Source organism: Brachionichthys hirsutus, chromosome 1, assembly GCF_040956055.1.
Source record: "Brachionichthys hirsutus isolate HB-005 chromosome 1, CSIRO-AGI_Bhir_v1, whole genome shotgun sequence".
Taxonomy (NCBI): domain Eukaryota; kingdom Metazoa; phylum Chordata; class Actinopteri; order Lophiiformes; family Brachionichthyidae; genus Brachionichthys; species Brachionichthys hirsutus.
In genome coordinates, this window is record NC_090897.1 from 2,838,369 (window position 1) to 2,851,405 (window position 13,037).

At 50.6% G+C, this 13,037-nt stretch overlaps 1 protein-coding gene across 1 annotated transcript; it reads left to right on the forward strand.

Moving 5' to 3' along the window:
- Positions 1 to 1,663: 1,663 nt before the first annotated feature.
- Positions 1,664 to 11,386, forward strand: cbfa2t3 (CBFA2/RUNX1 partner transcriptional co-repressor 3). The gene is made up of 11 exons (XM_068759815.1): positions 1,664 to 1,784; positions 3,626 to 3,867; positions 3,956 to 4,045; positions 4,700 to 4,881; positions 6,250 to 6,560; positions 7,030 to 7,094; positions 8,121 to 8,352; positions 8,710 to 8,778; positions 10,009 to 10,199; positions 11,024 to 11,193; positions 11,293 to 11,386. The coding sequence occupies exons 1-11, from the start codon at positions 1,664 to 1,666 to the stop codon at positions 11,384 to 11,386; spliced, it is 1,767 nt and encodes a 588-aa protein (XP_068615916.1).
- The last annotated feature ends 1,651 nt before the right edge of the window (positions 11,387 to 13,037 follow it).

Genomic DNA, 13,037 nt, shown 5'->3' on the forward strand with positions numbered 1-13,037 from the left:
TTTGTTTGCTGAACGGATAAAAGCCCTTTGAATGTGATATAGTGTAAATATATATACTATTATATAGGTGTCAAGACAGGTGTTGCAATAAGATAAGATGAGGTCGTCCTTTATTATTCCCACAAGGGGAAATATTAAGATTTTTTTTTTATAATAATACAAAATTATAATTTTTAATAAATATATATTCGAATATTTGATTGCTATTCGTATTAATTATTATTATTAGTAGTAGTACGAGTAGTATCATGAGCAACAACCATTATTATCGTGTTGTTTGAAGTACTATTAGGGCCTAATTTGAAATAAGACAATGTCTATTTGCTTCCATTAAATGAAAAGTCTCCGACGCCGTCGGAGACTCAGCGGAATCCACATCTTTATTCAAGGTTAGGGTTCATTTCGTTTGCTGAAACTTGAGTCAGAGAAGAAGAAGAAGAAAGCCAGAGACATTGAATGAACCCTCAGAATGCGACCTTGTCCAGCGAACACTTGTACTGTCTGCACACGAGGATGTGAAATAACGCATCATCGGGGCGATCAATGAGTTCCACATCAGGTTGACATTCCTCTTCCATAAAACCGACATTCACTCCACTTAATGGTGGTGCGTGCAGCACTTCTGCACAACAGCACACATTCCTTTACTAACACGCCAGTATATTTGTGTCATTGTTTGTCATTGCGTGGTGCGTATTTATTGTGCTCCCTGCCAGTCACACACATGTACACACACTAAAACTATGTTCACACAGGCTGCAGAAGTCATCATCCAGCTCAGGTTTGCATTGCAGACAGATCTGGTTCCAGCAGCTGCACCGGCAGACGGACACAGAAATACACTCAGCGCTCTCGATCATGCTAAAGTACATTGCGTCGCGTTGACTACCTTAAAGCCACACGTATAGGAAGTCAGACGGCAGAACCGAGCACACATTGGTGTTTGTGGGACATCCACCCCGTGTCATGTCTTCTCCTCAAGTCGCCTGCCGCTCCAGCCATCGCCTTCCTGCCACCTTGCCTTGTTTGGTCCTGGCAGGATGTCTGGCAGAGGACAGCGAGGCTCCCGGTAGCAACACGGAGCGCTGCTGAAAGCCGGTCGGCGGTGATGGACGGCAGCAGATCCAGCTGCACTTGTCACTGGCTGTCAAGCCGGCCGGGGGGGGGGGGGGGGGGGGGGGGGACGAGATGGGACAGGCGGGCAGGACGGCGGAGTGTGTGCATGCGGATATATGTGTGTGTGTGTGTGTACATGTCTAGGGGTTGGAGGGGCACTGATTGGGATGTCAGAGCTTCGTGGAGTGTGTGTGTGTGAAGGAGAGAGAGAGAGAGGAGGGGAGGGCTCAGTCAGCAGCAGCTGAACGAGTTAGCAGGTGTTACTATATGACCCACAAATCTCCAACCAGAGAGACACAATACAACCGTGGATTCTTTTTCCCTCCCTGCGTTGATTTGTTTTTGGCGCTACTTTCTTCATGGGGCGTTTGGGATAAGGAAACGATCAGCGGCTCCCAGGTGAAGATGTCAGTGCTCTCCTTCCTCGCCAGGCGTCTCTGCTACTACTAAGTTGTCGGGTTTTCTTGTTTTATGACGACCGTGTGCGTTCGTCTCTTCCCGTTTCTCCTCTCCCGTCGTAGGTGGCAGACTGCAGAAGGTTGGAACAATGCCTGATTCACCTGCGGATGTGAAAACCCAGCCCAGGTCCACCCCACCCACCATGCCTCCTCCACCCCCGGCTGTTAGCCAAGCAACCAATCGCAGCGCTTCGTTCACCCCCGCCACCAGTAAATCAAGTAAGGACAGTTTTTATGTAGTTTGCTTAGTATTCTAGGATGAGTGACGCCTGCAGGAATCGATATATCAGGAGATTTATCAGCTCGTATCTGGATAAATAGCTCCTCTCTATGCATGCACAAGTCAAATGCATCTCATTGGTGTCAATCAGCGGCCGAGAGGTTACGAACTTAGGATGCATTTCATCCATTGAGGCAGGAAAGGCTGCCGTTGCTGCATGTTTCCCGGCAAATAAAATTCCTTTCATTTGGTTAAAAAGTCAAATCTCTGGTGACATAAAACTCACCAGAGATTTGTTTTTTTCCCTGATTCTCTTTCTGTTTCTCTTTTAAGACCTGCTGCACCTACACATAAAAATTAATCACACACCTTTCTGTAATAAATGGGGCAACACACCTCTGCTGCACCTCATCACCCTTAAAATACATTGGGTCAAAGGCCCAAGTATTCCAAAATGTGTTTAAGTCCCTTGAGTGTGTGTCTGCAAAATACAACGCGTGTGTGTTTAGGTCAGGCATGGGCAAACCACGGCCCGGGGGCCATATACGGCCCGTTGGGCTTTTTAATCCGGCCTGCCGAACTTGTCCAAATTATATCATTAAACTACCTTTTATTATAATTAAACCTCAATCATTTTACCTGTAAAAGGCCAAATCATTTCATGTAATGGCTTTTACATGTCATTTATATTACTTCATACAAACACTCCATCCATCTGTTCCTGGCCCGGCCCCTCTGTCAAATTTTAGAACCCATTGTGGCCCACGAGTCAAGAAGTTTGCCCACCCCTGGTTTAGGTGCACAGAATGTCCTCACCAGTGTGAAGAATGGCTTTCAGCGCATGTGTGAGTGTGTCTGCGTTGTTTACCAGCTGGTCGGGCGGCGGTGGCCGGAGTGGCAGTGCATATATGTGGACTACTTTCTTCCCTATATAGCAATGACAGACCATGTTATTTCACCTGTTGTGGCGAGCGGTCAGCGGTGTAGTTCTCTCCTTGCACGCTGCCTCTAAAACCGGGACACAAGTGCTGCCTGTCGGGATCACATGGGTCAGTGCATTTGTGCTCGGGCCTCCGACCGCGCGGCAAGCGTTCCCGGGAGGAGCCGGGGAAACAGAGAACTGAGCGGCGGAGCTGTTGTTGCCGAGTATTATATATTTATCAGAGGCCATACGTAATACACACACACGGATTCTCCTGTTTGATGTATTGTGTGTTGTGCTAAAGTCCTGCAAATCGAGTCCTGTTAAAAAGCAGTTTGGGAAAAACAACTTGACTTTTGTGAAATAAGAAAATATGGAAAGAGGGGAAAGGTCAAACGAGAGTGTGTGGGAGTTTGTTTATGCCTTCATTTTGAAGAATATGCCAGGGATTATATTTGTGTATGACTGCGACTATTCTGAAACATAAGGCTGCAAATCTACTTTCAGCTGGCGGACATGTGGACGGCCAGATTTAGCTACACACCTGCTATTGGAATAAAAGTAACGCGGGCTCCGGGACTATTTTTGGCTCCTCTTTGACAAGTTCCTCTTATAGTTGTGTCCTAGTGAGCGAGGTGCGGGCCGGGGGGGGGGGGGGAGCAGCAACGTGGAATTGGCTGATACGGAACGAGATGGGGGGGGGTCAAATGGTCAAATGGTGCCATTTGCTCGACAGCTGAAGTCACTTGTGAGAGTCGAACTTCACTCAGAGGTTAGCTTGACTTGCGTCTTGAACTCACGGCCCCTCCATCCCCCCCCACCCCCCAGATCTGCCAAACGCCTCCGGCCTCCTCCGAAACCACTGACCCAGTTTGTCTCTTCCTCCTCCTCCTGTCTGTTCGTCTGCAGTGCTGAACGGGAGCAGCCATTCCCCTACGTCGCTGAACGGCGCTCCGTCCACTCCTAATGGCTTCAGCAACGGGCCGGCGATGTCCTCGACGGCGTCGCTTTCCAACCAGCAGCTCCCGCCGGCGTGCGGCGCCCGGCAGCTCTGCAAGCTGAAGCGCTTCCTGACCACACTGCAGCAGTTTGGCAACGACATATCTCCCGAGATCGGGGAGAGAGTGCGCAGCCTCGTGCTGGGCCTCGTGGTGAGAATGCCAACCAGAACTATTCATTTAGTCAGGTTCTGTGTTCTGAACGTGCGACTCTCCGCTCTCTCTCTCTCTCTCTGGGCAGAACTCCACTCTCACCATCGAGGAGTTTCACGGCAAACTTCACGAGGCTACCAACTTCCCTCTGAGGCCGTTTGTCATTCCCTTCCTAAAGGTAAGCCCTTTTGACTTCTGCTGGTGTCCATGTGGCGCGGTGTTTGGGACCGTGCACGTTTTTTGCCCCCGAACCGACAGAATTCACAGGAAAACCTGCCGACCAAGACTGAACAGACAGATCCTTTACCTAAACCCCTAATAGCAGTACCAAATAGACGTTTTCGGTCCAGATTTGGCCCGCGGGCCACCAGTCGGTGACTTTTGCTTACTTTTAGTATAATGTGTGATTCTGTGGGATCCGCTTGGGAATGTCCACTAAGAGGACAAGGAGTGTGTCGGACCTCATGGTGTGCAGTGATCCTCCACATCTGGGGCAATAAAGCAATGCCTGTGCTATATCAACCAGACAGGTCTGAGAGAGCTGTGTGACACACACACACACACGCGCACACACACACACATGGCTGAGGAAGGTGTCAGGGGACCTGCCTTATCTCGTCCTGTCTCTTCATCTATCACTTCCTTTTTTTCTCACACTAATCTGACATTATTTCACTCTCACCCCATCCATCTATCGCTCCATCACGAGTTCCCCCGCTCCCGTCTTGTCCTCTGTCCTCCTCTACGTTATCCCACACACATCTAGATCGCTCCTGCCACATATATTTCCTAACCTGGGGCCGTCTGTTCTTCTTGCTTTCTACCCCTGAAGGCGAACCTGCCCCTGCTGCAGAGAGAGCTGCTCCACTGCGCCAGACTGGCCAAGCAGACTCCGGCTCAGTATCTGGCCCAACACGAGCAGCTTCTGCTGGACGCCAACGCCAGCTCGCCGCTCGACTCCTCCGAGATCATGCTGGAAATGAATGAGCACGGCAAGAGAAGGACCCCCGACAGGTATCGGAACGTTAAACACGGGAAAGGTCCGACCTCACCCACGTGCATGTGCAGACTCTCCCACAGCCGGTGTTATTCAAGCATTATTTCCAGGGTATTTGAGAATGCCAAGTGACGAGGGGAGTGAATAAATCCTCTGTGCGGGAGGCGGAAGTCTGGACAGCCTCGATGCCAGTCAGGCTCTGTCTGCTGTCTGAAAAGGAGGGGTTAGATAAATCCAGAGGAGGGAAATAAAGAGCATGTCTGAGGAGATAGAGAGGGGGGGGGGGGGGGGGGGGAGCAGAGGGAGTCGAGTAGAGGAGATCACACAACCAGAAACCAGCAGCGACCTCTGGTTTGCCATTATCCCACGTTTTAACCGAGCTATGAAGGTGTCACTCGAGAGAATTAACTGTTTCCCCCTTTTCCTCCTTCTATGCCTTGAATTCTTTTCCACCTTTCCGGTCTTTGCTCCCCCCCCCCCTCGTTCTCCCGACTGCCTGACCCACGGGCTCCCAGCAGCTGCCCATATGTCAGGGATGCGTCCAGATGGCGATGTGCTGACCGTAACACTGAACACATCCTGAATGGAGGCTGGATCCGAATGTTCAATCCCACTGTAATCTGCACACCTCCGCCTCCCGACCTGTAGCTTACAGGCGGGGCTCGGCGGCGGAGGAGGCGGGGGATGAGGCGGGGGATGAGGCAGGGCCTACATCGCGCCAGCTGTTCCTCCGATTTGTCGGATAGAGCCGGAGACATGTGCGCGTGTAGCCAACACATACACACAAGCATAAGAATGAACACACACATGCACAGGCGCACGTCAGGCAGCACTGCATTTATTCACTTTTTGATGATAAAGAGTGATTTCCAACCCGAATGCGCCGCTATCGCTGTCCAGCTAAACAGATTAATATCAACACTCCCTTTCAAACTGTCCAGATGGTTTAAGAACACAACCTCCAGCACACATCTACACAAAAACATACACGGGCACAAATAAACGTCGCTAAACATCTGCTAAAGAACGCCGCATCCAGCCCATACTGCCCCGTAAGCCCGAGGGCTTGCAATCTAAGAGTGGCCTGGGGGGGGGGCATTCAGATTAAGAGCCTGAGATGAGGGGTGTGCTGCTGGACTTGCCTTTGTTTTCTGCATATGGCGAGCAGCTGTGCTAAAGCTTTTCAGGGCTGCAGCTATACTGTAGCGTGTAGCTGAACAACAAGCAACCCTCAGCAGGGATACGAGTGGGTGCGCTTGTTTGCATCCAACAGGCGGGACTCGAGAAGTCTTGCCGCCTTGATATTTGACAAGTTTAGGGCAAACCTTTCTACTTCATATCTTTGGATTGCCTTTATAACTCTGCTTCAACTTTGTTCTACGCAGGACCAAAGACAGCTCCGAGCGAGATGGCTTGCACCCAGAGCACCTCGCCAAAAGGCCCTGCACCATCAGCCCCAGCCAGCGCTTCAGCCCCAGCACGGGCCTTCCTGCTCACCCGCCTCCCAACGGCCTCCCAGCACACCCTCCTAACGGCCTGTCTCACCCGCCGAACCCGCAAATGGGACCCCAGCACTATCGCTTAGAAGACATGGCCCTAGCGCATCAGTTCAGAGACGCTTACAGGCACAATGAGCACCGCGACGTCCGGGACAGACACCGGCAGACAGGTACGGCAGCTGCAACACATTCTCAGGGTCAGGACAGCGAGCATGTGCATCTGAAAGCCGGGTGCATGCAGCGAACAAAGGCCAGCTGTCCGTCCTGTTCGATAATCCTCGTGGCGGTGCGTCTATATAAAGACCACAGCCATACATGCCCTTGTGCCACAACTGTGGCATCCATATATGCCGCCCGTCTGCTTTCCCAAAAGGAAGGAGAGGAATTCTTTGCCACACTGTCTCAGCGTTTAGACAGGAGGCTGGAGCGCGGAGCCATGAGTTGTGTGGTTTCCATTAGCATGCGCAGACAAAATAAAAAAAGGTTAAGACTTCTCGTCATAATGAATCTGCTGTAGGAACAGAAAAGCAACCCGAGGCTTCATTCGGTGGATCGTTCGCTTGCGTGATCGAGGCGCTCACAGGCAGGGTTGGGTTTCGTGTTTGAGGACCAGCGAACTGAGATCAGCCATGTGTTTGCTTCCTGCAGTGCACGGAGCTCGCCAAGAAGAGGTGATTGACCACCGCCTCACGGATCGGGAGTGGGCAGAGGAGTGGAAGCACCTCGATAACGTACGTAACGTATTCTAACTTCATGATGTTATTCTAAAACGATGATGTCGAAACTCCACAACAGACAGCTAACTGGCTTTCCGGGATTTTAAGTCCACGAAGATGAAATCAGGAATGACAACACACACACACATGGAGGCAGACACACACACACACACACACACACACACACACAGAAACAGGGCTCCAGATGGAGCTCAGAACCCAGCAGAGAGCAGCTCCAGCTGGGGAGAGCAGCTGAGACAAGAGCTGCAGTCATGGAGAGAACCGACCGGGCCTGGAACGAAGCCAAATTAGAAACACTCCACTGAAATAAATATAGCTAACACAGGGGGGGGGGGGGATAATAATATGGATTGAATGCCAAACAGGCTAGATCCATTTTAGTTGGACCAGGCCCGATTTGGAAGTACTGGGCACTGTGGGGTGGGGGGGGTGACACTGTTTACGGCGGTGAGGGGAAAAGGAAAGGAAATCTGTTGAGCTGGCAGAGAAAACAGAGCAGAAGGGTGGAAGGAATTGGCTCAACGTTCTCATCAGCGGCCCAGCTGTTACTTTATCGCTGTTGTAATGCTCTTAGACATCGAAATTCTCTGATGAGCGCACGACAAACGACGCACGCACGCACACACACACACATATGGTAGGTGGCGTGTGTTTTGTGACGGATTATAGCAGCGTGTGTGGATTTATTGCTCGGTGGCGCCATGATGGTGTCTTACCTTTTTAGTGGGCATAAAGGGGGTTGTGGTGGGTTAGAGGATCACATCATCTCGGATATAAAGATACCAAGAACAATCTAGAACCTTTTGGTGCTGATCCAGATCACCATGTGGACGGCGTGAATCCAATTAGGAGGGGGACGAGCTGCTTGGCGGAGGTCTGCGCTCTCAGAGTGCTTTTCTTGTTTCTCAAACCAAGTTGTCCTTTAAGCTCGGAGACCCGGAGACAAACATTCCTGATCCCGACCCCCCCCTGCGGAGAATAAGTCCCGCTCGGTTTTAACTCCTCGATGCCGTCCTGCAGCTCTTGAACTGCATCATGGACATGGTGGAGAAGACCCGCCGCTCCCTGACGGTGCTCCGCCGCTGCCAGGAGTCCGACCGCGAGGAGATGAATCACTGGATTCGGCGCTACAGTGACGTGGAGGAGATGAAAAAAGGTGGGAGCAACGGACAGCACTGCCTTCCTCCTCCTCCTCCTCCTCTTCCTCCTCCTACTACTCACCACAACTCCTCCTCCAACACAGCTAGCAGCAGCGAGTCACTGCCCATAGGAACGTCGTCGGCTGGCGAAAGGCAGACAGGCAGACAGACAGGTAGACGGACACACACACAGGAAGGCAAACACTCACAGCGAGGTTAGGCCTTAGCAGAATAACACAAAGATTAATTGTCCTTTTGTTTTTTTTTGTTTTTTCTTCCAGATTTGTTCATTTACATTTCACTGTTTTAACTCCTGCTTGATAAAGATGATCACAACTTATTTGGTGATGTCGCCACACACATAGTTTTTGTAGTTCCAGATACATATTGAATCTTAAACAATGTGGAGACTTGCTGTGTGTGTGTGTGTGTGTGTGTGTGTGACCTGTAGGCCTGCTTGTGTGTTTCAGAGATCCACAGGGACTTCCTACACCGGCCTCCCTCAGGATACCTGCCGGAAGAGATCTGGAGGAAAGCTGGTAAGAGCCCAGACTCGCCCTCCTCTCTATTGTCTCGTGACCTGACCCAGACCGACAAAGCGCACGCAATCGCCATCATCAGTCTTCAGCCCCCTCCCTTAAGGATAGGACAGGCAGATCAGAGGCCTCGTATAGCCATAGGTCCATCAGGGCGGCGGTCGTCTGTGTCATTAGGGCTAAATGTGTGCCATCTGTCATGACTATGAAGGGCCACTGCAGTTAAACCAGCAGTGGAAATGCAGTTACCTGCAGGCCGCAGCGGCGCAGGTGGGCGATTCAAACGCTCCTCTGTGCTAAAAACACTCAATCTGTAGCATCACCATTGTCCCCCTGATTTGTTGCCAAAGCTATTTAGATACACGGAGGAAGGGAAGCTTTGTTCCGGTTTGAATTTGCAGCTTGTAGCCAATGGGAAGCGGTTGCATTTTGCAGGTTAGACAGAGCCCCTCCCAAGAGTCCTCTGGCTCAGGCCCTGTCCCCCCCCTTCCACCACAAGTCCTAGCACTATTATGTTTCTGTCATACTCCAATACCCCTCGGAGGAAAGATGCTGCTGCTCTTGGCAAAACGACCACGCTGCATTTTTACAGGCAAGAAAAAAAAAAAGAAAAAAAAAAGAAGCTCTATTAATTGCAGTTGTTTTTCCACGCAGGCACTACAAGTATACCGCTCTCCCCAGCACTAAAGCACCTCCAAAACAGGCAGGGTGAGTAACAAACCTCCCTCACTACACCTCGACGTTGAGTGTGTGTCTGTGTGTGTGTCCGCCTGATGTTGCTGCAGCGTCTTTTCCTTTTAATTAAACCTAGAAGAACATTCTCTGGTCGGGTTCTGTTGAAAAATACAACCCGAAGTGCGAAAAAGCAGAGCGGAAAAAAAAGGTCTCGGGGATTTGCCGAACCTCTGTGGATTTACAGCATTAATATTTGCTGCCCTCGTGTTTTTCCATCAAGTGCTAATTGCCCAAGCATCTGCCATGCAGCCTCCTTGATGTGAATTAATTACATTTGCAAACTAATCTTAGCCGCGCAGGCATTAAGCCGGAGATAATGCAGATAGTGTTTGCAAGGGAGAAGGGAAGGAGGAAGAAAACGGTTCAGGTATAGGCGTCATCTGGGAAAGAATCTACCGTCCTCATAAGGCAAATCAAAGGGCAGGAGCAGGCAGGATGGGACGACCCCCCCCCCCCCCCCCCCTGCACACTAACGCTCTGTTTCTCTGTCGTTCTCAGAGGAGGCGGTGAATGAGGTGAAGCGACAGGCGATGTCGGAGCTGCAGAAGGCCGTGTCGGACGCCGAGAGAAAGGCTCACGAGATGATTTCAGCCGAACGCTCCAAGATGGAGCGAGCGCTGGCCGAGGCCAAGAGGCAAGCCTCCGAGGACGCGCTGACGGTCATCAACCAGCAGGAGGACTCCAGTGAAGTGAGCATCACAGACCCCCCCCCCCCCCACACACACACACACACACTGTCTCACCCCCATTGAGGGTGTGGAACACAAACCAGTGGAGAATGAAATCCGGTCCAAAGAGTAACGGGAAAATGCAGAAGAGACGAGTCGACTAGGTTTGCCGCCGTTTATCGGTCTGTTTGTCTGACTGTTATTAAAATAACTCAGAAAGTTAAAGATAGATCTTGATGACATTTTCTGGAAATGTTGGAAACAGCGCCAGGAACTGATTATTACATTTTGGTGATGATCCAGAAGAGATCCTGGATTATGGATCACTTTGAAATTTTTGTTAACATTGCAGTTAATTAAAAATTTTGTTCCTCAATATCTCGGTTGATTATTGACAGATGTTTATTGAATTTGACACAATCATGTATGGTGGGGATCTCTATCTTAGCACCAAATGTCATCCTGTTCAGATCCGGATTGCTGATATTATCGAGATTTTTCTACAGATTTTACCTCCACTAAGGAAGTTTTGTTTGTCTGCAGCAGAATTATGGAAAACCAGCTGGATTGGATCTTGATGAAAACAAATCTGAAGATGATCTTGGTCTAACTTTGACAACATTACATTTTCAAGAGCAATCCGGATCTGGATTAAAAAAAAAAGTCTGGATTTTCCCATTTACATGTGCACAGCGTGAATCGAATCACGAGGGGAATGAACTGCTTGGCGGAGGCCTCCGCTCGCTGAGCGCTTTCCTCGCTTTAGGACTTTGGACTTCTTGACTGTGTGGTAACAAAAAGAGACTTATTTCTCTCAACCCACTCTATCCCCACTGTCTCCACAGAGCTGCTGGAACTGTGGGAGGAAGGCCAGCGAGACGTGCAGCGGCTGCAACACGGCTCGCTACTGCGGCTCCTTCTGCCAACATAAAGACTGGGAGAAGCACCACCACGTCTGCGGTCAGGGCCTGCAGGGGCTGCCCGGGGGCAGCACCGTCCCCCTGGGCACCCCCCCGTCCTCCAGCGCGCCCCCCACGCGCTCTGAGAGCACCCCGCCGGGACCCCTGTCCCTGGCGGGCCAGAGCAGCATCACGGGAGGGGCTGGCAGCGGCAGCGTCTCTGCCAGCCCGAAGGAGAGCAGTTCCAGCAGTGCCTCTCGCTCCACGACTCCGGCTACCCCCGCCCTCCTGGACGCCACCTCTCGCTGACGTCATGCCCCCCCCCCGTACACCGAGGCGATGACGCCCACACTCCACACAAAACCAAACTGAGGAATCTTCATCGCACACTGTTCCCCTTTTCTCCTCCGCGACGGCGATTCTCATCCGAAGCTTTCTGGAAATCTTCTCGCTCCCTGAGTACACACTTATCTCACCTTGACCGCCTCCCCGCCTCCCCACGCAAAACAAAAACACATCTTCTGTGCTTGTTTCCTCGACAAACGCAGCCAAAGCATGAACGTGTCTCCTGTCTGTGTGACGAAGACGCGCCCTCAGTGATGCGCTGTCCGCATAAGGGTAAAACTCAAGGGCTGTGGTAAGGTATCGATGGGCGGGGAGGAGATTAGCACTCGGATTAGATTTCCCTTTAATCCATGCCACGTCCCAGCCCTGACACGTTGTCCCAGCCGTGCGAGGAGGCGACGCTTATTCTACGGTGTCCTTGTAGGAACAAGGAAGAAACAAACGGATGAGGGGAAGCAGGTGGGATTAATTCCTCCGAAACACATCTTCGTATTTATGAACTGTTTATTTCTGGCTTTAAAGGAGAATAAAGAGAAGTCCAAATATCCTAAATGAAGAATAAAATGCAATGCTGACGACGCTGATAATATCGATATGAGAATACATTCATTTTAAACTGCTAACTACCTTGCTAGCGAGCCAAGAAAATCTACACCGGACTCACCTCTCTGAACCCAAATGAATTCAACGATGTGATCCAAACCTTTGTATTACACTGCCAAAGTGACAAAGCGAGAAGGAGGAAGCACTCATCTTATAACCAAACGCAAAAGCAACATCACCTCCTCAGCAGATGAGCCAGCCCCGAGAGGACCGGGCTGCAGAACCGGACCCAGAGGAGAAGGAAGCCGCCCTCTGCGTTCTGGACGACACTACGATTCCTCAGCGATGGCCCCAGACTAGTGAACATGGACGAAGCTGTGAACTTAAAACGGGACGGATGGGAACCCCTGCCGCAGTGTGATTTGTGTTTTAGTTTCTCTTGAACGGTAACAAAGAGGGACGGGCGAGAAAATGCAGAGCAAAGGTCAAGCTACACTGCCTCAAAGGAGATGACGGCAACGGAGCTACCAAAAAAAAAAAAAATGAAATTAAAAAACCTCAAAACAAGCTTGAAGACATTGTCCGAGAACGGGCTGCAGACTGTAGAGGAAAGGAAAATTGTTTCCAAGTCCTTTTTATAAAAAAACAATCAAAGAAAACTCCACAAGGAGGAGTAAGGAATCTCTGTTACCTTCATATTCACTCCCACCTTTTCCAAAGGAGGACAGTCAGATGAAAGAGCCCAGCAAAGGGTGGTTCTCCTCTTTCTACCTCCCGTCACCGCCTCTACCACGCCTCCCTTCTACTCCCCGACTCCTTGACCCGAGTCTGCCGCCCCAGAAGCGTCGGGCCCGCTTTGGACAGAGCCTCAAAGCGGCCGCGTGACGAAAGGGTTAAGAACCTTGTAGATATTGTTCATCATTTCAAATTCCAATAATGTCTCTTGTCTCTGATGTCCATGTGTGCTGCCCTTGTGTATATCCAGAAAGATGGACTTGGCTTCTTTTTTTTTTGTTTGTTTCCTTTTATTCTTCCTTCTTTTTATTTGGAACTGAGCGGCGAAGTCGGAAAC